This window comes from Eleutherodactylus coqui, chromosome 4 (genome assembly GCF_035609145.1).
Source record: "Eleutherodactylus coqui strain aEleCoq1 chromosome 4, aEleCoq1.hap1, whole genome shotgun sequence".
NCBI lineage: Eukaryota > Metazoa > Chordata > Amphibia > Anura > Eleutherodactylidae > Eleutherodactylus > Eleutherodactylus coqui.
Window position 1 is genome coordinate 56,390,517 of NC_089840.1, and position 22,129 is coordinate 56,412,645.

Here is a 22,129-nt window from a genome sequence, read left to right on the forward strand (position 1 = left end):
CTCCTTGTGTGTAGTGACCTCTTCTTCTGCTTGTGTAGAGCTTGTTGACCACAAGATGCCTCTACGATGCAGTGAAAAGAGATTTCGCCCAGTTACCAGAGTCTGAGAGGGGCGCATCATTGGAATATGAGAATCTGGATGGTCATATTGGTGAGTTGCCCGTCATCTGGGCTGTCTTGACCAGACTGTTAGGAGGTATCAGGACCAGTGGATGCGTGAAGGGACACACACAGGGCAACTGGGCTCAGTAGAGAGGATCGTCTGATTATCCAACAAGCACGAGCAACTCCAACTTTTTTGTTGTCCACCATCTAGAGCAGTGTTTCTTAACTCCAGTCCTCAGGAACCCCCAACAGGTCATGTTTTCAGGATTTCCTCAGCATTGCACAGGTGATGTAATTATCGTCAGTGCCTCAGACATTGCTACAGGTGTTTTTACTATAGGATATCCTGAAAACATGACCTGCTGGGGCTCCATGAGGACTGGAGTTGGGAAACACTGGACTACCAGTGTTACCAGTGGTACCATTGTTACAAGCCCCTGTGTCTGTCTGATTTCAATAGGTTCGTTCACATGCGGGTATTTTTCCTGCTCTTTTCGGCTGCGCAAAAAACAAACAAACAGCATGCTCTATTTTCTGCGCATTTCTGTAAAAGTCCCCATGGAAGTCAATGGAGATGCGCAAATGCATGCAAAATACGCTGGGAGATATGAGAAGCAGTGCGTAATTACACAGGAGAACGAACGCATCTGGAATTCATTAGACTACCTAGCCATTTCAACTGGTGCGTTTACAGTAAATTACGCCGATGCACGCGCAAAAGGACATTGTTCATTCCACAAATACGCTGCGCTATGCACACGCAAGTACGCATACACTCGTGTGACCCCGGCCTAAGTGCCTTCCTTACTTTGCTCACTCCCTGTATATAAGGAAGTTAGTTCCGACTACTAAGGTGATAAAAACACATTAAAAACCTCATTGTTATTATACAAATGAAACATTAATGATTCTTCAATTTCTCTCCTACAACAATACACGAGAAAACGGAATAAACAAACCATTTACTGACACTTACTTTGAAAAATTGAACTTCGGAAACCGTATGGAGTTTTTAATATAGACTGTGAAGTTCTCGGCTTTTCCCAGCACTGGTATTCTACGAAATATTAACACATATACATCTGATAATGCAAACGTCCACAAATACATTCAACACTTGGAAGATAGAAGCTTTGTGCATTCTGCTGATTGTTGCAAGGAAAGCCCTGAAATGCTGATGCTTGTTTTCTGCGCACTTTCAGGGTTAAGAGGATGTAATGTTACCTAAAGACAAATTCAGTTTGCTCAGCACATCAATATCCGGCTCTTCTATAGACTCATTACATTTGTGCATCTAAGGGCTCCTTCATACAGGTGTATGTGTAATTGTGCACACTTCAGCGCAACGTGTTAAACTCATTGATATCAAGGGGTTCTAATTAGAGATGAGCGAGTATACTCGCTAAGGCACATTACTCGAGCGAGTAGTGCCTTATCCGAGTATCTCCCCGCCCGTCTCTAAAGATTCGGGGGCCGGCGCCGGTGACAGGTGAGTTGCGGTGGGGAGCAGGGGGGGAGAGAGGGAGAGAGAGATCTCCCCTCCGTTCCTCCCCGCTCTCCCCCGCCGCTCCTCGCCCCCCGCAGGCCCCCGAATCTTTAGAGACAAGCGGGGAGATACTCGGCTAAGGCACTACTCGCTCGAGTAATGTGCCTTAGCGAGTATACTCGCTCATCTCTAGTTCTAATCTCTGCGTATTGCACACGTAAATTATGCATGTGGAAATATGCGAGCAAGTACGCACGTGTGAAGGTGCCCTAAGTATATATGGCTTATCGCTCCCCTGCTTTCCCAAAGGGGCAATAATCGTTCAGTGAATGGGGATAAAACGTTCTGGAGATCTCTTATGGGTAGCTACCTCCATTCACAGTAAACAGGCAGTCGTCCATTGATGAATGTCTGCCTGTTTACGCGGCCGGTCGTTGTTTGATTTTTATGCCCGCACAAACTAAATGATGAGGGCAAGAACACATGGGCACATGCGCTAATATGCTCATCGCTATGGAGTGAAACATTTTTTTTTCTGGATATTCAAACTCCGTGCCAGTGCGTACGAGTTTGAAAAAAAAAAGCGTTCCCAATAGTGGAAATTAAACCATTGAAATCAATGGATTTGTTTTGTCCCGTTATGCGGCCGTGATTTTCATGGCTGCAAAACAGGATAAAACTACAGCTGTTTGAGGAAGCTCTTAAAGAAACAGACAGATATGTTGCTCGGTGTAGAAGCCCTCAGTTATGGCTGTATGCACTGATTACAGAAAGATATCCACACTGGCAATATTGCAGACATATCCTAACCCTTGAGCTAACTTGGAGGGTATATTACCAGCAAGTCAAATTTTACACTATAATACAGTAGTTGCACATTTGTACACATGTAATATGCCTCTCCCCCCATTATTTTTAGTTGAATGAGACTCCTGACCACCACATAAAGTTGAATGTGGCTCACAAGGTGCAAAAGTGTTGCGGCTTGTCGGTCAGGTAAAGACCCGTTGCCTTGTTAAGCAGGTCAAGGGTTAATGCACCATGTGTAGAGTCTGCTGGTGCAGTCTGCCTTTGCTGCATGGATGCATGATGCATTAGTCATGCCTAGGAGTAAGGTGGAGGTGTGGTTTTCTATCCACTCTGCCAGTTTTCAGGTGCAGAGTGGCTATATATTCTCACCCCTCCTCGTGATTAGTGCTGCTTATTCTGTTCCATGGTGGAGTCCTTGGAGGTTGGAGCTCTTCCATGCTGGGTGTATTGTGACTCGCAGATAAGTTGCTACGGGTTCCTTTTCAGTTGTTTTCCTGCTGTTCATTTCTGTTTTGCTTTGTGGTTTCAGTTCATCTCCCCAGGGGTTCCCATAGGGACAATCAGGGCCCAGAAAGAAGACCGTGGGGCCACCTTTTATCAAGGCGATGACTCCGCTTTAGGCAGGGACCTGTCACCTCCCTGCTAGGTTAGGGCCAGGCTTTCTTTCCCCCTGGAGTGGTGCTGCTGATCCACATAGTGTTGCCCTGCACTGTGCTCTGGTGTGCACAGGCTTTACATCTGGGCTACATATTTCAGTTGTGGTGCGCATAAATCTATCTACTACTACAGTTGTTAACATCACCCTGCATCCGTGCTGAGCGTGGTGCTTGTGAGCCGCAGGGACGTGACAAAAAGTTTGCGGACCCCTGACCTAGAGAAAACCCCCAAGAGTGCACTAAAATATGGATCATCGAATAGTGAGTGGCAACTTTTTCACCTTGGCCTACTGGTAAGTAAATATTCAATCCTTAGTGACACTTACTTGAATGTGAATGCAAAACTTTCTTGTATAAATTTGCATATTTAGAGCAGGCAGAAACAAGCGATATTCCTTGCTTGCACTTTAGTCTACGTTTCATTTTGGCCATTAGAATGGATTAAATTATTAGCTGAGGATTGGATAATCCCATTTGAATGATGAGGTTGCTAAAGTGTAGGCATTAGAGATGAGAGAAAGTACTCTTTTCGGGTCTTTTTGCACTCGAGCACCACTTTTTCCGAGTAACTGACTACTCGGACGAAAAGATTCGGGGAGCGCTGGGGGTGAGCAGGGGGTTGCAGAGGGGAGTGGGGGGGGGGGAGAGAGAGAGAGCTCCCCCCTGTTCCCCACTGCTACCCCCCGATCCACCACGCCACCCCCCGGCGTCCCCAGAATCTTTTCGTCCGAGTAGTCAGTTACTCGGAAAGAGCGGTGCTCGAGTGCAAAAACACCCGAACCGAGTACATTCACTCATCTCTAGTAGGCATCCTTGACTTAATTGCTACATGATAAGTGGATCTTACTTTGGCTTTTGCCTCTTCTCTAGCGGACACCAAGCAAATATTTCACACATTCCTGTTGTGTTTACGGCACCTGACTTCAAGCAGCGCCCAGTCTTGACTCCTGAAATGAGAATTTTGTCTACTGTTAGTCTTTAGAATTGGTGCTACATCAAAAATACCATAAACAACCTTTATCAATAACGCAAAAATCAAATACAATATGAAAAAGCAAATACAATAAACGATGTCCTTGAGATCTCCTCTTGTATGACTCTATTAAATAGTAGATTCAAAAATTGGGTTCTAAAATTTGCTGAATAGGTAACGGTTGGCAGGTGACCCGATTAAACAGGCACCGTGGGGGATGTGAGCCAGAGAGCATAAAGAGTATGCAGATTTGCATTGTTATAGAGTGCTAAATGCAATCATAATCTAAACTTAAGTGTCATTCAAAGTCTGTCGAAAGTTGGAAGACATTTTCTACTTACATACTTGTATTTAGTGTCCTTAGTAGTGATCATATTTGGAAGTTCTATTTTAAAGTGATGAGCACCACAAAAAAAATAATAAATAGGGGTGCAACCAAATGTGAGCTTAACACAGTGTATGGTAAAAAAACAGGCTCACATAAGCAAAAGGTTGCACAACCCATAATTACGCAAATAACAAAGTCTTTATTAATAAACACGAAAAATAATGACCTTCAGACACAATAAAAACATTTTAAAACATGCATATTACTGACCAGACATAAAAATTAAAAGTCAGGTCACTAAAGGGGCGCCTATGATTGATGCCAAAGATCTAAAATATAGCCGCTATAGATATACTGTAATACCTTCCCGCACACAAACCCTTATACGGTGCTAATGAGTAATATAACGAAAGAAACCTAATTAATCTTAACAAGGGCTGCTTCACACAAGCGCAGTTTTAACGCTCAGATAGCCACGCTAAAACAACAGCAGCGGCGAGCATGTTGCAGTTGCTATTAGCGAGTGTGCCGCTCCCCCTCACTCCTTCCCTCTGCCGGCCGGCTCCCGAGTCTATGGGAGCTGGAGGCGCTGTGCCGTCAAAAGATAGGACATGTAAAAAAAACCGCCTATTGCATTATCATTGGACACACAATTTTCTCGCGTGTCAAAAAACCCTTATGTGAAAGAACCCATAGAAAAACATGGGTTCTCTTAGATGCAATTTTTTTGGCGCACCTACTCAGAGTCAAAACAGCGCTTGAGTAAAAGAGCCCTAAATTTGAGTAATGTGGTAAAGAAAATCAGAATAGCAGCAAAGTAAGGGCTTCTTCACACGACCGTGTTTGTGTGGTTATTTGCGCGCGCAGAGAATAAAATCCAATGATTTCAATGGGCTCGTTGTCATGAGCGTGTTTTGCGCAGGTGGCAAAAAGTAAGGCCTGCTCTATCTTCCTGAATTTTGCGCAGGAAAAAAAAAATCTCTACTCCACACAAACCCGCATTCATAAAAAATGTCATCATTTTAGGAATTTTATGAGTTAAAGCTCAGTTAATTAATTGACATATGTAGGGCCAAATTCATAACTGGCCTTGTCCTAATTGAATGCATCACTGCCATTTGCTAAATTGACAGCACCTTTTCTATGCCAGCATCTGTGAGGAGCAAAGATGTGATTTTTTTCCCCCCCTTACTTGCAAATTTTTTTTAAATTAAAAAATCGGACCCAATTCTAGCCAAGCCGTTGGTCACTGAATCATACTGGTACCTTTCCTTCCTTTAGGAGGCAAATGGGAGGTGGAACAATGCCTCAGTGCCACCTATGGTATTAGAAGGTAGCTTTCCTACAAGTCAACGCCCAATCTTTTTACAAGCCTTGTAATATGACTTGGAATGTAAGCCAAAACCATAATCTCCAGAAAGAAAGGTTGACCATGTATAGATACACTGTTTTGGGGATTTTGCCCCTCATGTGTCTACAGTAGCTTTCTGGCCAGTTGAGTGAAAGGCCTACGATGTGGATCAGCACAGGTACAGTTTCTCCTTTTGGAAACTGCCTCGTAGGTGGGGAGTCTTGTGAAGTTGTGCAATGATAGGTGGCACTGTAGAGGCATTGTACCATCTCCCATTTCCATACCGAATTTCCCAGAAGAGCATGCATTGCCTTGTATGACTACTCATGCCAACAAGTTGTACTCCATAAAGAGAAATTGTACCCCTCCCGACTTGTTAGGAGCTTGTCCATACCCAAATGTGGCTGTAAAGGGTCAGGAGAAACAGATGCCCTCCTGACAAAGCCACGAAGCAGTATGGGCCACCCAAGACTATAATAAAATCCATACCTGGAGATCCCTGCTTAGAAGCAATTACGGTAGCACCATAAAAATCTTAGCTAGGCCTCTGGTTTCACCTTTTCTGTTAGGAGTCCAGAGTAAATCAAAGTAAATGAGTAATTATTTGGGAGCCTCAATAAAACAAATCGTAAAAATCATTTTTAAAAGTCAGGATGATGATTTCATGATTTTATAAGTTGATGGATTTGGTAAATATTTCCCTAAATCTCTCTCTTTTCTGCTGGTTTCAGATGTATTCAGATTAAATGCTTCTGCAATGGAGTTTTTGGATGACTTCTCTTCATGCTGTACTTTATTTTGTCACATTCTCCGCTTTTCGGGTCAATTAATAAAAGCAATTTCCTTCATATTTTTATGGCTTTCCTCCTCTTAGTAAAGCAATTTGTGCAATGAACAAGAGACTTTGCCAGTACATTACTAAATGTGATCAGGTTCTACCATTGCCAGCTATGACCGGTTCACCCTCAGGGCAGTCAGTGTTCTTTGAGCACACGGCATCAGTGATTCCAAAACTCTGCAGGAGGAAATAGAAGAACAAAATATATTTTTGTGAAGATTTATGGAAATTGATTTTAAGTGCTTTAAAGTGTTGACTCAACACGAAACAAGATTTCTAAAATATATGCAGCCTGCTGTTCCAACTTATACTGATGTGCAATAGAATATTCATTTATGTCATTTATATAACGTAGTTGGTAAAAAGGCCAAACAAATATAGGACAATAGCACCAATTTATAGGACAATAGCACAAGTTTAACCCATAAAATAGACTAAGGCTTCATTCACATGAGCATGAAAATTTTCGGCCGGCCGTGTCACGGCCAAAGTGCGGCCGAAAATCGTGCGAAAAGAGACAGCAGTGACCAAGTCACGGCTGCTACTCCCATTTTGACGTCCATTCAGACGTCCGAGGCTGCAGCACATATACTCCACAGCCCCGGGATACCGTTGACCGTGGGTTAGGAATTTAGCTCGGCTTACAACAAGGGGAGGGGGCGGGAGCTTAGCAGAGTTAGACCCTCCTCCTCTCCACTCCAGCCTATGGGAGCTGCCAGCATGGGGAGGGGGTTGGGCTTTAGCACACTAGCACCCACCCCGCCCCCTTCCATTGTAGACAGTCGGCAAGAGAGAGAGAAGGGGGAGGGAGTTTAGCAGTCACACTACTAAACTCCCTCTCACCTTTCTTCTTAGCCAGCTGTCATAGGCTCCCATAGGAGTCTATGGCAGAGGCCGCTGTATTCTGACAGAAGATAGTTCCAGAATTATCTTTTCTGGCCGGCGTCAAAACGTCTGGCCGAATGCATACCATAGGCACTATCTTGGCCGGACGGACATTTTTATGCATCGGGAATACGCCCATCTGAACAGATGCATTGGAAACCAATGCATCAGATGGGTAGCGTATATCGGCCAGCCGTTCAAAAAAAAGGGCTAAATTATTTATTAGAACAAAATGACATATGTACAGTTGGGTCCAGAAGTATTCAGACTGTGCCTAAGTTTTCACAATTTAGCCTTTGTACAACACCGACAAAATTATAAGTATGTGACTAAAGTCTATACCTCGGGGGCACATACACATGGACGATTTTTCCGTCTGATTTTTGGACCAGAAGTCAGATGGAAATAGCACCCATTCATTTGCATAGGTGTATGCACATTGGCTTTTTTTTATCAGACGAATAGTCCGAATACAATAAATTGCAGCATGTCCTATTTTTGTTTGATTTTTCAAAAATAGTACATGTTAATATGCGGCCTTCCATACATGGGACCGCACACATGTTCTGTCTGATCTGAGTTGTGCCGGAGAATCTCAGGTGCAACTTTTTAACAGCCGTGTGCATATATCCTAAGTATATCCTAAGCTTTAAAGGGGTTGTCCCGCGCCGAAACGGGGTTTTTTTTTTTCAATAGCCCCCCGTTCGGCGTGAGACAAACCCGATGCAGGGGTTTAAAAAAAACCAAACGGATAGTACTTACCCGAATCCCCGCGCTCCGGTGACTTCTTACTTACCTTGCGAAGATGGCCGCCGGGATCTTCACCCTCGGTGGACCGCAGGTCTTCTGTGCGGTCCATTGCCGATTCCAGCCTCCTGATTGGCTGGAATCGGCACACGTGACAGGGCGGAGCTACGAGGAGCAGCTCTCTGGCACGAGCGGCCCCATTCTGAAGGGAGAAGACCGGACTGCGCAAGCGCGTCTAATCGGGCGATTAGACGCTGAAAATTAGACGGCTCCATGGAGACGAGGACGCTAGCAACGGAACAGGTAAGTAAATAACTTCTGTATGGCTCATATTTAATGCACGATCTACATTACAAAGTGCATTAATATGGCCATACAGAAGTGTATACCCCAACTTTGTTTCGCGGGACAACCCCTTTAAGTCAAGGAGTTTAAGAACTCCTTCACATGGGTGTATTTTTTATCAGTATTTTGTGAGCCAAAACCAGAACAGTATTGTACAGAGAGAAAGTATAACGGAAAGATTTCCATTTCTTCTGTATTTTGGACCGACTCTTGGTTTTGGCTCACAAAATACGGATGAAAAATACACCCGTGTGAAGGAGCCTAAATGTTTACCACACTTTGAACTTGTATGAATATAATAGCCAATTTGATAACAAGCAAAAATGCAAAACACTTTATTTACGGAAAATAATGTTTTTATACTGAAAACAATCACTCTAATGCACTGGCTACGAGGGGTCTTACTGCTTTACAATTTGCTGCCCACTGCCTGTTGTCAAGTTAACTCTGCCTCTAGTAACAGATAACAAGATGAACTACAGGATGTTGAGGAAGGTAATGTCTCATGATGCCTATAGAAGTCTAGGGAGAGGAGAGAGTACAGGAGGAAGGAGCTGCAAAGGGGGAGAGACTCACCAAAATGTGAATAAACCTAACAGAAAGTGACTTATAGCTACTGAAATCACATCTACACTGCTCAGCACTGCTGTAGACTGTCCTCCATCATGCTGCTATTTCTGTGTGCTCTGCAGAGTTAGTCTCTATGTGTGTAGTGTAGACAATATCATCGCAGCTAGTTTACACCTACTACCGGTAGCTCATGAAATACTAACATTATTAATATAACATTTTTAATATTGGAAGCAAATACTTTGCAGTTGATGACAGCTTAAAATCTAGAACACATGGATATCACCAAATGCTGAGTTACCTGCCATTAGACGCTTTACTGCAGCTGCCCTCAGTTGATTGTTATGGGGTATTTCTGCTTTCAGCTTTTTTTTCAGTAAGGGAAAAGCTCAGTCAGGTTGAGGTGAGATGACTTGGCCATTAAAGCAACCAAGAGTTTTTATTGCACTTCTTTTTAGTTTCAGTCTTAAACCCCCCCCCCTCCTTCTCGGCCTATCACAACTCTCAGACTCCCGCACTCACAAAGATAACAACACTCTCGGCCTAATTTTCCTCTGCCTCTACGCTGTCTCCCACTTCACTAGCTCCCCCCTCCCACTCTCTGACCACAGCCTCCTCTCCATTAGGCACCCTATCATCTCTCCAGACCCTCCCACCTATAGCACCTCTAGGAACATCCAGACCATCCACACCCAGCAGTTTGCCAAGACCTTACAGTCTTTGCCGTCCCACATTTCTCTCCTCTCATGCCCCAATGCTAGTGCTTTCCTTCTTTTTAAAAATGCACCAATATAGATTTGGCCACTTTTAAAGTTTCTGCTATTTCTCTGATATTCTTGTTTTTTTCAGACTACTGATAGTCTCAAGAAAAATCCCTACATTGAAAACATATACTTTATTAGTATTCAATAAGATACACCCATACACATACAACATAAACTGTTGGCTGATAAACAGTTCATAATAAGGTGTTTAGATAAAGGCAGCAGTGTTAACTCATGATTTATAGAACCAGATAAACACCTGGCTGAATCCACACTGACCGAAGACCACCAAAGCCTTTTCTAATGTTATACAGGAAAGAAGTCAGGAAAATAAGAGTTTATTGGCATGCTTTCCCTAGTAATGGCCTTCACTTCCACCTGTCTAACTGTGGAGCTCTTACCCCGAGAAGGGCGTTCCTGATCTACGGTGTTTGTCCACTGCTATACACCTACACAAGCCCTCTGTAAGTCAATACAAATATATAACTATTAGAGATGAGCGGGCACGCTCGGATAAGGCAGTTACTCGAGCAAGCCTCGCTCTTCTCGAGTAACTGCATTCTCGTCCGAGCAGGCTCGGGGAAGGGGGTGTGGCGGGGGTGAGCGGAGGGCAGCGGGCGGTAGCGGGGGGAGAGGTCTCTCTCACTCTTGCCACCGCCTGCTGCCCCCTCGAGCCTGCTCGAACGAGAATGCAGTTACTCGAGAAGAGCGATGCTCGCTCGAGTAACTGCCTTATCCAAGCGTGCTCGCTCATCTCTAATAACTATCATAATTACATTCCCAACCTTTTTTTCCCTGTGGATAAAAAGCAAGGTTCATCCTTGGATCAAAGAGAAAAGAAGATCAGGAGATAGTCTCATCTCCTTCTTGATAATGACATCCCGATATCACACCTCATCCAGGTGATTACCTGATTCTTACCAATGTTGCCATCAACTATGCACCTAATTTTGATCCTATTTATCAGCCAACAGTTTATGTTATATGTGTCTCTGGGTTTTTTATTCAATATTAATAAAGTATATGTTTTTAATGCTGGGATTTTTTTTCCAGTGATATTCCTTTGATAATAACATCTATATACTGTACTGTTCTTTGTGCACTAATATGCTAACTAGCTTGTTACCCGTGACTTCGTCTGCATGGAATTTGTAATTTTTCTTATCTAATATGTGTTTTGCTGTACATTGAAATGTAAAAAGTTGAAATAGTGAGAGGAGTAACTGCAATCTGCTGTCCGCACAGTTCTGTACGTTTTTGGTCTTGTCATCTTTTGCTAGGATATAAAGGTTTTGTGGGCTGTATACACTTGAGCACGCCATATATAGTTGTCCATGATAAAAACATGTTTTTTCTAAATGTACACCTGCTACCGTAAGTGTTTGCCCTAGAGCCTTATTGATCGTTAATGGCAAATGCTATTTTTAGAGTGAATTGCAGCCTTTTGATCACTGGTATAATCAGAATGCATGGGATTTAAAGATTGCTGAGGTAAGATAAAAGCTGTGCTGTGATTGGTTGCGTTGGGCAACACAGATTTTCTTTAAAATCTTAATCCATGTTAATGTGTCTTTTTTTCAAGCTTTAATCCCGGGCAACACAGGGCATCCCTGCTATCCTAATAATCACATACGTGTGGCAACGATGTCTGTCCTCATATGTCTGCCTGTTTGTGTAGGCATAGCTTATGATGTGTGGACCCCCTTCCCCTCGCCGCATGGTGTGACACTGACAGCGTAGCGGAGGTGTGCCTGCACATCACCAAATAAATCTGTCTTGTCGGGCTCCCCAGAGAACTCTATAAATTTTTGGCATAAAATATAACCCATGTTCTTCCTCAAGATGCAAGCTATCTCTCTGACACATTTCATCAAAATCGCTTCAGCGGTTTAGACATGAAAAGGTAACAGACAGAGAGTTACTTTCGCATTTATGATATTAGTATGGATGATGGCTTCCTTCACTTGTATTGACAACTGTTTGGACCATGTATTGAGAGTTTCCATGAACAGCTTCCAAATCTAAATTTACTACTTTGTAAGGTGGTGGCTTGGCTAACTACTGACAGCCAGGCTCCTGCTCTAAACACAAGACGCAGAGAAACCTCAGATCCTAGCAGTTTAAACACCTTGCATGCCACAATCAATAGCCACTGCAGCATTTAAGCAGATGACATGGAAGGGGAATCCTTCTGCCACCCATCGGCACCCCACAGTGCAATTGCAAGGTACCAATTTTTTCCCATGGCAACCGGAAGCCTGACAGAGGCCTCTATTTATGCCATGTAACTCAGCCTGTTAGGCCCTGTCTCCTGCATAGTCTAATAGGCTGTTGTCATAGGCTTAGTAAAATGCACTACATAAGTAATGCAGTATAATATCCTAGCAATCAGATAACCGCATTTTCAAGTCGCCTTTAGGCTGGACACCCACTGGCGATATTTTCTTTCTTGCGCTGCAAAAGCAAGTGAAAACACTCGCCTCACAAGAAAGATGCCGGAATGAGACCAGGATATCGCCATTCTTTTCAATGGGGCTAGCGGCAGCAGCACTAGCCCCATTGAAAAGATATGGAGAATACCGCGGACTTCTGCCACTGCTGTGACATCTGTGGCAGTAGTTTCCTTCATCCCCGCGGGGACCGCAGAGATGAAGGAATCCTCTGCCACAGCTGTGGCAGCTGTGGCAGAAGTGCAGCATGCTATCCCATTGCCTTCAATGGGATCGGCGCTGCTGCCGGTCCCATTGAAAGCAGAGGTTTTTGGCAAACCCTGCAGTATAATTTTCGGGGAAGGGCTTGAAATATAATCCCTTCCCTGAAAATCATCAATAAGTGGTAAAAAAAGTTTTAAAAAAATTACTCACTTCTCCGCCACTCAGATGCGTCCTCCGGCTGGGTCCCCAACACTGCTATCCAGCACTTTTAGCAGGCGGGGATTTAAAAATCCCCGCCTCCTGAAAGGGCTGTGCTGATTGGCTAAGCACTCAGCCAATAACAGCTAGTGCTTAGCTATTGGCTGAGCGCTCAGCCAATTACAGATAGCGCTGCTGCCGCTGGCCCATTGAAAAGACTGGCGATATCCCGGCGTCATCCTGTTTTTTTTCTCGCACTGCGAGGCAAGTTTTCACTTGCTCTCGCAGCGCAGTGGAGAAAAAAACGCCAATGGGTGTCCGTCCTTAGGGACTAAAAAAAATAGCATCAAAAAAGTTCAATAAAGTTTAATTTAAAGAAAGGAGTCCAGTTAAAAAAAATATGCACTTTTTCCCACAAAAGAAAATTTTAAAATGCAACACATAATAGGTATTGCTTCGTTTGTAACGACACAAACAATGAAAAGATTTCGTTATTTATCTCACATGCTGAACACCATAAAAATAATTCTAAGAACTAACATCAGAATTGCTATTTTTCTTTTGTTCAATTCCCACAAAATGCAATAGAAAGCAATCCAAAAGTCACATGAACTTCAAAATAATATCAATAAAAAACTAGAACTCTTGCCACAAAAAACAAGACCTCACAAGTCTCCGCTGCTGGAAAAATAAAAATCTAATAAAAAAAAATCTAATAAAAGTTCTACAGCACATTATATGTACCCCAGAGTAGAGCCATTAAAAAATACCAAGTGTCCCAAAAACAGAAGCCCTCATACAGCTATGTCAACGATGCAACAATGACAATTGTCTGGTCCTAAAGCAAAAAAATAAGGCTTATCACTAAAGGCCTTAAATAAATTGTCCATTTAGTAAAAAATAAGGGGCGATGTTTTATTAGTGATCATACAAAAAACTTACCAATAGCCATTATTTTGAGTGTAGCCTTTCACCCCTCCGTTGTATCCCAGGGTCACATGAGCTGAAGACTATGACATTCAATAGATGTTGCAGGATGTCTGTCTGCTGATCACATGTTTTTTTCAACTATTTGTCCTGCCCCTTGGACAGAATGAGACAGCTGACTGCTCCTTTTTACAGCTTAGACATATGGTGTGCCTGCACTATGGAAAGGAACAGGTAGTTTGTGTGTCCTGCTGTCTCATACCATCTAAGGCGGGTAGGATGGAAAATATCACATGATTGGCAGATGAACATCCTACTGCATCGATTGTATGGCAGCGCCTTCAGGTCACATGACCCTGGGATACAACAAGGGGTCAAAGCCTGCATACAAAATGCAAGCCATTGGTAAGTTACTTGTATGATCACTAATAAATAGAGATGAGCGAACGTACTCGGATAAGCACTACTCGTCCGAGTAATGTGCTTTATCCGAGTACCTCTCTGCTCGTCCTGAAAGATTCGGGACGCGCTGCGGAGCGGGGAGCTGCAGGGGAGAGCGGGGAGGAACGGAGGGGAGATCTTTCTCTCCTTCTCTCCCGCCCGCTCTGCCCTGCTCCCCGCTGCGACTCACCTGTCAGCAGCGGAGCGCCCCGAATCTTTCAAGACGAGTACAGCGGTACTCGGATAAAGCACATTACTCGGACGAGTAGTGCTTATCCGAGTACGTTCGCTCATCTCTACTAATAAACCATTTCCCCCTTTATTTTTTTATTAAGCAGACAACCCCTTTAACAAATTACGTGAGGAAATTAGCTAATTGATTTAATGAATATACAGAACAGTAGACACTTTACAATAATAATTAAACCTCCTGCACACAGTTCAGTTATGAGGATGGATTCTGTGCACAGACACAAGTATCCATGCACATCCACAGGCATGTAACGTATTATGGCACTACATTAAGGGCAAATTCTCCTTAATACCCCTCTGAAGATCGTGTGTGGCACAAAAATCGGACTCTTTTCAGAGTGCTGTGCACATGTTCTCCCATTGACTTTTATAGGAGAGCACACGCACGGGACTCTGAAAAGAGTCAGATTTTCTGCTACACATCAACTTCAGAAGGGACCATGTTAGATCCTGGGAGCGGGTGAGTATAAAAAATGTGACGTTCTGTGAGGGTATATATATATATTGCCATATGTTTTTTTTTAATGTTTTATACCTATATGCAAGTTTTATTCAATTCCAAATGAAAAAAACGTATATGTCGCCTTACATCAGATATTCCAAGAGGCTTTGCAAGGCTGAGAGAGATGTTCTAGAAATTCAGAGAAAACCACGGAACCAGACACAAGGACGCATGTACTTGGCCGTTTTCCCAGAAGTGCCGTATCAAGATGTTCAACCATGTACATAATTTTCACTGTCCCAGGCCGGAAATCCGGACTTCTTAGAATTGAGTGGGTGATTCTTTGCACTGGAGTTAATTGAATACGTGATTTTCTGTACGTAAGCCAGAGGCGCCAGTAACAAGATAATGACTGTTATATGATTTTCACTGTCTCAGTCCGCAAATCCGGACTTCCCATATATGGTTATGAGCCCATCACCCCCTTGGGGATGGGACAAAGGGTATAAGATCTCATGTAATCTGTAATAAAGCACGACGTTGGCACAGCCGAGAGCCATGTCCCGTGTGAGGAATGATACCAGATCCCTGTGTGGTGTCTCTTCTTGCGGCCGGCAGCGGGGCAAGTGGGGTGGGCCCGATTGGTGCTGTATTTAGAATTTTTACCCTGATAAATGGCGCCCGAACGTGCGGCGACAAAACCGGAGCTTACAACGCATTCCACCCGGATCCACGCCGCGGAGAAACCGCCCTGCTGCAAACCGAGCCTGATCAACTCACTTAGAACTCCAGGTAAGACAAACATATATTTATGTTGTGTTTTACGCTGAGAGTCTTGCAGCAGGACTGACTATCTGTGGTTTGTGACCGGATGGGTTGGGTTAAGAGTTCTGCACGGTAACTCGTGTGGGCTCCGGGTTTGCCGTCATGGACCACTGACCGTGATATGGGCACCAATCGGTCACCCGGAAACTAGTCTGTAGTCTATTTGTACTTTGAAGTCTGTAACGTTTTAATAATAGTGGAGATTGGTGTATCTGCAGAAGTTTTTTTTCTCTCTTTCTTTTCATTTAATCTCACAAGAGAAGGGACCCTCAGTTTAGTTTAGTTAGTTGTTAATGGTTTAGCAGAGAGGGATGCATTTTGTGAGATAAGGCTTCATAAGAGAAGGGACTCTCGGTCGGTTTGCCTTATATATGGGGCTAGCGATTTGATTTCAGAGAGATGCATTTTATGGGGCTGGTTCCATAAGGAGAAGGGACCCTCGGTTGTTCTGCCGGTATATAAGGGGCTGACAATTTGAAAATTAAGAGGGATGCATTCTATGGAGCGTGTTATTTTTATTATTGTTGATGTTCTAATATGCGTAAGATCTTATTAAAGAAGATAGAGCCCCTCAAGGGCTGCCGCCGTGTGGATAAATTTGTAAAATGTAAGAAAACTCTAATGAAAATGTGTGACACCGACCCGCACGGCAGATTACAAAATGGTGTCTGGGAGGGAGGTCTTTAGGACCCAGAGGTGCCTTGAAAGACCAAGGTTTGCTAGAAAATGCTGGAGGAGGAGGAGAGAGATAGATAGTCAGAGTAAGTTAGGTATGTACACATTATTTGTTTAAGAAAGTATCCGTAAGTGAAATGTTGAAAAGTACAGTAAGTGATCAAGAGGGCGTCAGGAGAGTGTCTATTAAAGGTTATATTGGCAGTTAGGTAGGGGAAAGTGCTGAAGGAGCAAGCAAGTCGATAAGGAAGTTACAATGCATGTGATTTGTTGGCAAAGAGAGATGAAAATGTGTATAATACAAGATAGATAATAGATAATATGTATAATCCATACTAGGTGGATATATATGTGTATATATATATACTCTAAGTGCAAATAGTTAACTGAGCTTGCTTTTAGGGGAGAAGGCTTGTTGACATGTAGCTGCGAGCTTGTGTTCAGTCTCTGTGTAGCCTTCCAAGGTCGGAAGATAACAGCGAGAGAGAAAATGCAATAACAACCTTGGTTAATATCTTTGCTTGCTGGCAATGAATTGAAATAAATTTAATTAGTTATACTGTCTTAGTAGGCAGGGAAATATAGTAATTTCTAATGTATATTCTTACTTATACAGGGGTTGAAAATGAATGTTGCAAGGTCCCAGGATATGTGTTAATTATGATTTCAAAATGCAGGCAATAGTTTAAGCTAAAACTTATTCAGTCTGTGTTTCATATTCGCGGAGAGATAACAGTCAGGGTCACAAGGGGGGCTGAAAAATACCCAGAGATTGTAAAACACTTCAGCGTTTAATACAGCATATAATAGCTTCAGTAGATAAGAAATATAGAATATTTCAGTCACTCAGCAAACTTTTTCACATAATTTGTCAAAGATAGCGCTCATTCACAATCTCATCTCAATAGAATCATGTAATTTATAAGATAATAGCACTCACCTCAATGTTTTTCAACTGATGTATGTTTGTCAAACTTTTTTTTTGTCCGTGCATCTGCATGTACTGGTACACCTTCAATGGGGGGTGACGGAGCAAACTTGAGAGCATGGATGGATGGGAGTTAGTGACCCGTGTTCAAGCTGTGGTGGAATGTGTGATGTGGATAAATGACTGGGGATAAAAGTCCTCCCCATGCATGGGACTTTGCTTGGTTGAGATGTGGACGTGTGGACTGTTACGCTGAAATGGAGCTGGGAAGACGGACGCAATGTGCCAATATCGAAGGGGTGGAGCTAGATGATGTAATAGTGCGTAATGTTTCATCCCTCTTCTCCACAAGGGAGGGGTGAGGAGCTTGAACAGCTAGTAAAAGTTTTTTTTTTTTTTTTCTCCTGTCTGAAATTTGATAAAGATATTGCAGGCAGGACCAGACTAATAATGAATTCACTTAAAGGGATATCACATTTCAAATATGAATAGATGTTTGTAGATTATTCTTCCCCGGTGTAACTCATGTTTCTGCTATTGGTGTTAACATTTTACAGGCCTTATCTGCATCCATCAAATCTTTTTACAATGTTATAATAACTTAAACCCGGCTACTATTGTTCCAATTGAGTACCCTGGTTTAAAGGGGGGGAGGAGAAGGCATAGGTGATCTAGGTATTGCAAGTCAGCCATTTTTAAATTCAGCCATTTTTAAATTTTTTGCAAGCCATTTTTAAATTTTTTAATTTTTTGCAACAAGGTTCTGATCTTTTTGAAATAGAATACCAGCCTGATTGTCTAGCATTGATGCAACAAGAAAATTTAAGTTTTAAAAAAGTTACTGAAACCCTTGTTAATAATGCATATTTTGAGTTGTTTTTTATAGATGGTACCCAGGGTGATTGACGACTCCACACTGGATATACGGTGGTTACACAACAAGATGTCCTAAAAAGCAGAATGTCTCCGCATGTCGCAGCACAAGAAGCGGAATTAAAAGCACTCACGGAGGCGTGTGGAGTGGAGGAAGGTAAGACGGCAAACATTTACACTGACTCCCGGTATACATTTGGCATAGCTCATGATTAAGGCCCAACATGGAAGGCCAGACAGTTTTTTACCTCAGCAGGACAGCCAATTAAGAATGTTGCAGCGGTGCAGTCTCATGGAGGCCCTATTTCTACCTGACAAAGTGGAAAGCTCACACCAATTCCTACACCGGAGAAGCAAGAGGTAATGCCATCACAGGCCACACAGCAAAAGCAGCGGCCCTCAAGCCATGGAAGAAAGAAGAAAAGAAGAATTTGATAATAACTTTGGACTTTGACTACACTTGGACTTTGATAAAAACTTGGACTTTGACTACACTTGGACTTTGACTACACTTGGACTTTGACTACACTTGGACTTTGATAAAAACTTGGACTTTGATAAAAACTTGGCCTTTGATATGCTAAAGATTTTACAGTTAAGAAAAAGGAAAAATGGACTAAAAAGGGACAGCGTATGGTGAACAGTCAACAGAACTTGCTTACCATAGTCCCTGTGCCTCATAATGGCCCAGCTGACGCACGGAAAGACGCACCTCTTAAAGCAGTAATGATGTCGACGCTTGAACAAGGACGGGTGGCTCCTTGGTTTTCTGTAGCTGCTGCATCATTTGTCCAATTTTGCATGATCTTTGCCGTAAGCAACAGGGCAGAAGTAAAATTTGCCACATCACACTTGCCTAGACCACTCTACCCATTTCAGGGATTGCAAATTGGCTACACTCAGCTCCTACTTGTTGGGAAGCATGAAAATGTGCTTGTTGTTGTTGATTTCTTTTCAGGTTGGAGACCTACTCTGTTACCAAAGTAAATAAGCAGATAACCGCACAGAAGCTCATGAATGAGGTAATCCGCAGATATGGGGTATCGGAAGTGATTGAGTCAAACAAAGGTACACACTTCACAGGTGAAATAATGCAACACATCATGTCTGTTTTGGGTATATTCCAGGCTTTTCACACACCCTACCATCCGCGGAGTAGTGGGAAAGTAGATACAAAAGGCAATGAAGAAAATGGTCAAATTTTGAATTGAGTGTCTTCTATTAGTTTTTCTTTTTCTCAGGAGGGTACATGTCACAGTAGCTGAGTTTGGGGAATGATTTTCTTGTTAATTTTGTCATAGGTCCCTCCAAGGAATTGTTAATAATGTATTCTGTAGTCTCTGCTTTTCTCCCAGGTCCTACAGATGAGTGTCACAATCTGAAACCAGGTGACAGGGTCTATGCGAAAAAGTTTGAAAGAGAAACCCGGTTTGAATGTCCTTACCAGATGTTGTTCACCACCCCCACTGCAGTCAAGCTCGAAGGAAAGCCCACTTGGATCCACACTTCGCACTGAAAAAACTAATGATCCTGCATATCCTTTACATGCTATAATGTGGTACAATTCCTCTAACACACACCTTTGACTACTGTACACTAGCCCCCTGTTTCAGAACAAATTAATACAATACACTGATGTGAGAATCCAACAACACATCGTGCTAAGAGAGAAGTTGACGCTCCAGGTGGTAACTTTGACCCACATGTACACATAGATGCAATAGGAGTGCCAAGGGGGGTGCCAGATGAATTTAATTCTAGAGATCAGGTTAAAGCAGGTTTTGAGTCCTCATTTGCTATTGTCACTGTTAATAATAATGTAGATTAGATGAATTATATCTTTTACAATCAGCAGAGGTTTGTAAACTACACCAGGGATGCTTTACAAGGGTTAGCTGACCAGTTAGGGCCCACTGCATCCATGACGTTCCAAAATAGAGTAGCCCTGGATATGGTTTTAGCAGAAGAAGGTGGGGTATGTAATTTCCTGTATGTGTATTATCCCTTTGATCAAAGAGTATGAGTAAGGGACTGGATAATGTGACACCAAAATTTCCCTTGTTTGAAAAAGATGAAGAGCCAGTTCCGATAATGCCAATCACGTACGTTACCAGAAGAATGGAGAAATGTACTAGTACTGCGCCGCCCCGGTCTCATAAGATGGACTGTCAGTGGACTTCCCATTTGCCTAGGGAAAGTGCAGAAGACCTTAGGTTCCGGCGAGGGCACACCCTGTGGGGTGTTAACTTGTACAGATAGAGGGTATGGATGCCCGGAAATAAGCCCAGGGAATCCATGGCCTCCTTCTGAGGTGAGGTAGGGATCCCTCCCTTTTAGGAGTAGGGACTTACGGGCAGTGGAGAAACCCTGACGCAAGGGAGAGACGACCGAGGAAGAGTGCAAGGTCTGATGCTTGATCTCCATATTAAGTTTTTTAGGGGGGTTTGTGAGGGTATATATATATATATATTGCCATATGTTTTTTTTAATGTTTTATACCTATATGCAAGTTTTATTCAATTCCAAATGAAAAAAACTTATATGTCGCCTTACATCAGATATTCCAAGAGGCTTTGCAAGGCTGAGAGAGATGTTCTAGAAATTCAGAGAAAACCACGGAACCAGACACAAGGACGCATGTACTTGGCCGTTTTCCCAGAAGTGCCGTATCAAGATGTTCAACCATGTACATAATTTTCACTGTCCCAGGCCGGAAATCCGGACTTCTTAGAATTGAGTGGGTGATTCTTTGCACTGGAGTTAATTGAATACGTGATTTTCTGTACGTAAGCCAGAGGCGCCAGTAACAAGATAATGACTGTTATATGATTTTCACTGTCTCAGTCCGCAAATCCGGACTTCCCATATATGGTTATGAGCCCATCACCCCCTTGGGGATGGGACAAAGGGTATAAGATCTCATGTAATCTGTAATAAAGCACGACGTTGGCACAGCCGAGAGCCATGTCCCGTGTGAGGAATGATACCAGATCCCTGTGTGGTGTCTCTTCTTGCGGCCGGCAGCGGGGCAAGTGGGGTGGGCCCGATTGGTGCTGTATTTAGAATTTTTACCCTGATAGTTCCCTAACAGCACCATAACTTAGTTTATTATGCTGTGGGGTCATGACAGGTTCCCTTTAAAGGGGTATTCTATTCACAGGAAAGGTGATAAATGCCTGATCGCTGAGGTTCCCACCAATAAGATCCTCATTGATCCTGAGAACATGGTGTCGCCCTCTCCTCCTCGATGCACAACCCATAGTGAGAAGGAGCTTAAATGGAGTGGTGCGTGAGTATGTGCGCAACTACTCCATTCAACTCTATGAGACTGCTGGTTGCGATCTGAGCCCTGTTTTCGGCTTCTGTCCAGTATTCCCATAGAGTTGAATGGAGTCATAGCTTCGCTATGAGGAGGAAAGGGTGACATGAGGCCCTGTTTTCATGATCGCTGGGTAGATTCCCAATCATCAGATATTTTTCGCCTATCTTTTGGATAAGTGATAAATGTCAGTTCTGAAAATACTGCTTAAACAATGCTTGATACGTCTGGGTAACACCTCTGTTTGTTCCAAAAACAGCGCCACGTATGTACATGGGCTGTACCCAGTATTGCAGTTTATCCCTATTCACTAAAATAGGGATGAGTGGCAATACCAGGCACAGCTTTTGTACAGTTTGTGGTGCTTCTTCTAGGAAAAAAAGAAAATCTCTTTATAACCCGGGATATTACCTTTAAATATTTCGTGCATATGGTTTAGCCCACATGGCTGAGGAATCATTTGTCGTTGTCTGGCATTCATCTGAACATATCATTCTATTTTGGCTGGATACAGTAGATGCTATATCATATTTCAAAGTTTCTCATTCAGCTCCTGAACTATTTCATGGCACAAACCTTGGACTGGGCACTCGGACATAGCTTTCTTGGTATTTCATCCTACTAGGATAATCCATTGTATGTGAAAGTGAAATATATTAAGGGATCACGGAATATTTGAATACATTAAAGGGGTTTTCAGAGATTTTCATACGGATGACCTATCCTTAAGGGGGTAGG

The 22,129-nt window shown here is 43.0% G+C and overlaps 1 protein-coding gene across 2 annotated transcripts in view; it reads right to left on the reverse strand.

Annotated features, from left to right (window-relative positions):
• Positions 1–22,129, reverse strand: part of P2RX5 (purinergic receptor P2X 5) — a 69,685-nt gene that overhangs the window by 12,102 nt on the left and 35,454 nt on the right. For both annotated transcript variants that reach the window (XM_066599493.1, XM_066599494.1), the window contains exons 4-6: positions 6,648–6,723; positions 3,904–4,003; positions 1,081–1,161 (exon numbers count right to left, since the gene is read on the reverse strand). In XM_066599493.1, the coding sequence (XP_066455590.1) occupies positions 1,081–1,161; positions 3,904–4,003; positions 6,648–6,723 (257 nt within the window). The remainder of the gene's footprint in view (positions 1–1,080; positions 1,162–3,903; positions 4,004–6,647; positions 6,724–22,129) is intronic.